Genomic DNA, 2,029 nt, shown 5'->3' on the forward strand with positions numbered 1-2,029 from the left:
GTATAAGAATCATAGTGGTATTATATAAAATATTGTGGTGTTGTAGGTATGTAACACACTACCTAATTAACCAACTACATACATACATGCATAAATAAAGATTTTGCATTTATCTAAGACAGCACATATTCATAAATGATTTTAGAGAAAATAATTCATTCTGGGTAATATTTTATTTGCCTGATTAATGTTTCAAAACTATTTTAATACATATAATTTGGAAGTCTCAGAAACAAAATACTGTATAAAAAAGTAATACAGATCTAAAAAATAAGTCAAATGAATTTTATCGGTTCTGTTGTTTAGCTCAAAATCAGTTCTCCTGTCTCTTGCTCTAAAAGTAGGAAATGAGGGAGACACAGACACGTACTCTCAAGACAGAAATTAATAAATTAATCTGATTTATGATTACATTTTGAGGGTGTGTAAGCACAAATAAACATGGATTCATCTCATCTCTCACTGCAGGCTGAGATACATCTCATGGGAATTTTGTGAGTTTATTGGAAGTGATATGGTTTTGGAAGGTTCTGGCTTCATTGTTTTGTGTGTCTTTCAGAGTACCTTCTAAAACATGGACTCTAAATGTGTATGTGCACACATATATTACAAACTGTTTGAACATTCATTTGCAGAAAACAATTTGCAGGTAACATGATGAAAAAACCCATTGCAAATAAAAAATGGCATTGTTGATATCTATAAATGCTATAATATACGTAAGATTATTTTGTGGTCTTTTCTGACAACAAGTAGATAAAGTTTGCATCCTCAATGCAACAGGTCATACAACACAAATTTGTGACAGTCCAAAAAGCACACAGTTGTAGTTTTACTGTATAGAAACATATTAAATAAGACATTGAATCCATTATCACTGAGATATCCGCAACTGTTTTGCTGCCATTTGTTTGCCAAAGATAATGCCATAATCTTCTTTTCCCTTTTACCATCAGCTGTCAAATTTATATTAGCTCTATAATACTTATCAAGTCTGAGAGACTTGTTCTGTCCTATTCTCTCATTATTCAGTGATGCTTCAGGAAAACAAAACAAAAAACAGAAAGACGTTTTGTAATAGTCCATTACTCACTCTTCATTCCCTTCTTCTTGCATTTGTTACACAAGAAAGTGCAAGAGTCTGGGTGGATTAGGTAATCTTTCCACCAGTTCTGTTATCCATTCCAATGTGCATGAATTAAATATCGAAGATTTCCACTGTACCGCTGTTTAATATATGATGACTAAATGCTTTTCCATAATCTCTTAGTCTTTGTTATCTTACATGAGTAGGTCTTATATTTGACTTTTATGGGAACTGTGGATGAGAATGATGGTCCTGTAAGGACCAGGAATAATAGTATCACACATAATACTCCTTGTTTTTGTTTTTCTTGCTCTTGCTGACACTACTGGTGCCATCCATTGGTTTCTCCTTTACAACTGTTCCATTTGACTGGGCTGAATTGCAAATGTTGTTGCGGCTCTCATCCACGTGGTACGATCCTTCGTCGCGGTTGCGGTATTTGTACATGGCGTAGAGAAGAATGAGGATGCAAAGTGCGGCAGCAGTGACGATGCCAACCACCATGCCTGTGGTACTGCTGGACTCACGGAAAACCTCTGACTGACCAGGATAGCTCTTCACCCCGGGGCCTGTAGGGTTAGCTGAAGAAACAAAAACACCAAAGGTCAGTCCATCAAATATGTTTCACTAAAATTCACCAACTGGGACAATTTGGAATACTGTTTTCTAAGTATACGCAAGATACTTCCAGCTTTCCCACACAAATTACACTTTATCCCAAGTTTCCCACACTTTTTCATATTGATCCAAGTATTGACACACACACACACACACACACACACACACACACACACACAGATGTTTGTTTCTGTTAATTGTGGGGACTTTCCATGGACTTCTATTACTTTTATACTGACCAAACGATATTTTCTATCCCCTACCCCTTACGGAAAACCTGTTTGCATTGTTACACTTTCAAATAAACATCATTTACTATTGTTA

The 2,029-nt window shown here is 35.6% G+C and overlaps 1 protein-coding gene across 1 annotated transcript in view; it reads right to left on the reverse strand.

Moving 5' to 3' along the window:
- Positions 1–233: 233 nt before the first annotated feature.
- Positions 234–2,029, reverse strand: part of LOC107738897 (neurexin-1a-like) — a 71,572-nt gene continuing 69,776 nt past the window's right edge. Inside the window, exon 10 of the mRNA XM_016550802.1 lies at positions 234–1,668. Within this exon, the coding sequence (XP_016406288.1) occupies positions 1,364–1,668 (305 nt within the window). The 3' untranslated portion in view covers positions 234–1,363. The remainder of the gene's footprint in view (positions 1,669–2,029) is intronic.

The sequence above is a fragment of the Sinocyclocheilus rhinocerous genome, unplaced genomic scaffold, assembly GCF_001515625.1.
Source record: "Sinocyclocheilus rhinocerous isolate Xijiao unplaced genomic scaffold, SAMN03320098_v1.1 scaffold104, whole genome shotgun sequence".
NCBI lineage: Eukaryota > Metazoa > Chordata > Actinopteri > Cypriniformes > Cyprinidae > Sinocyclocheilus > Sinocyclocheilus rhinocerous.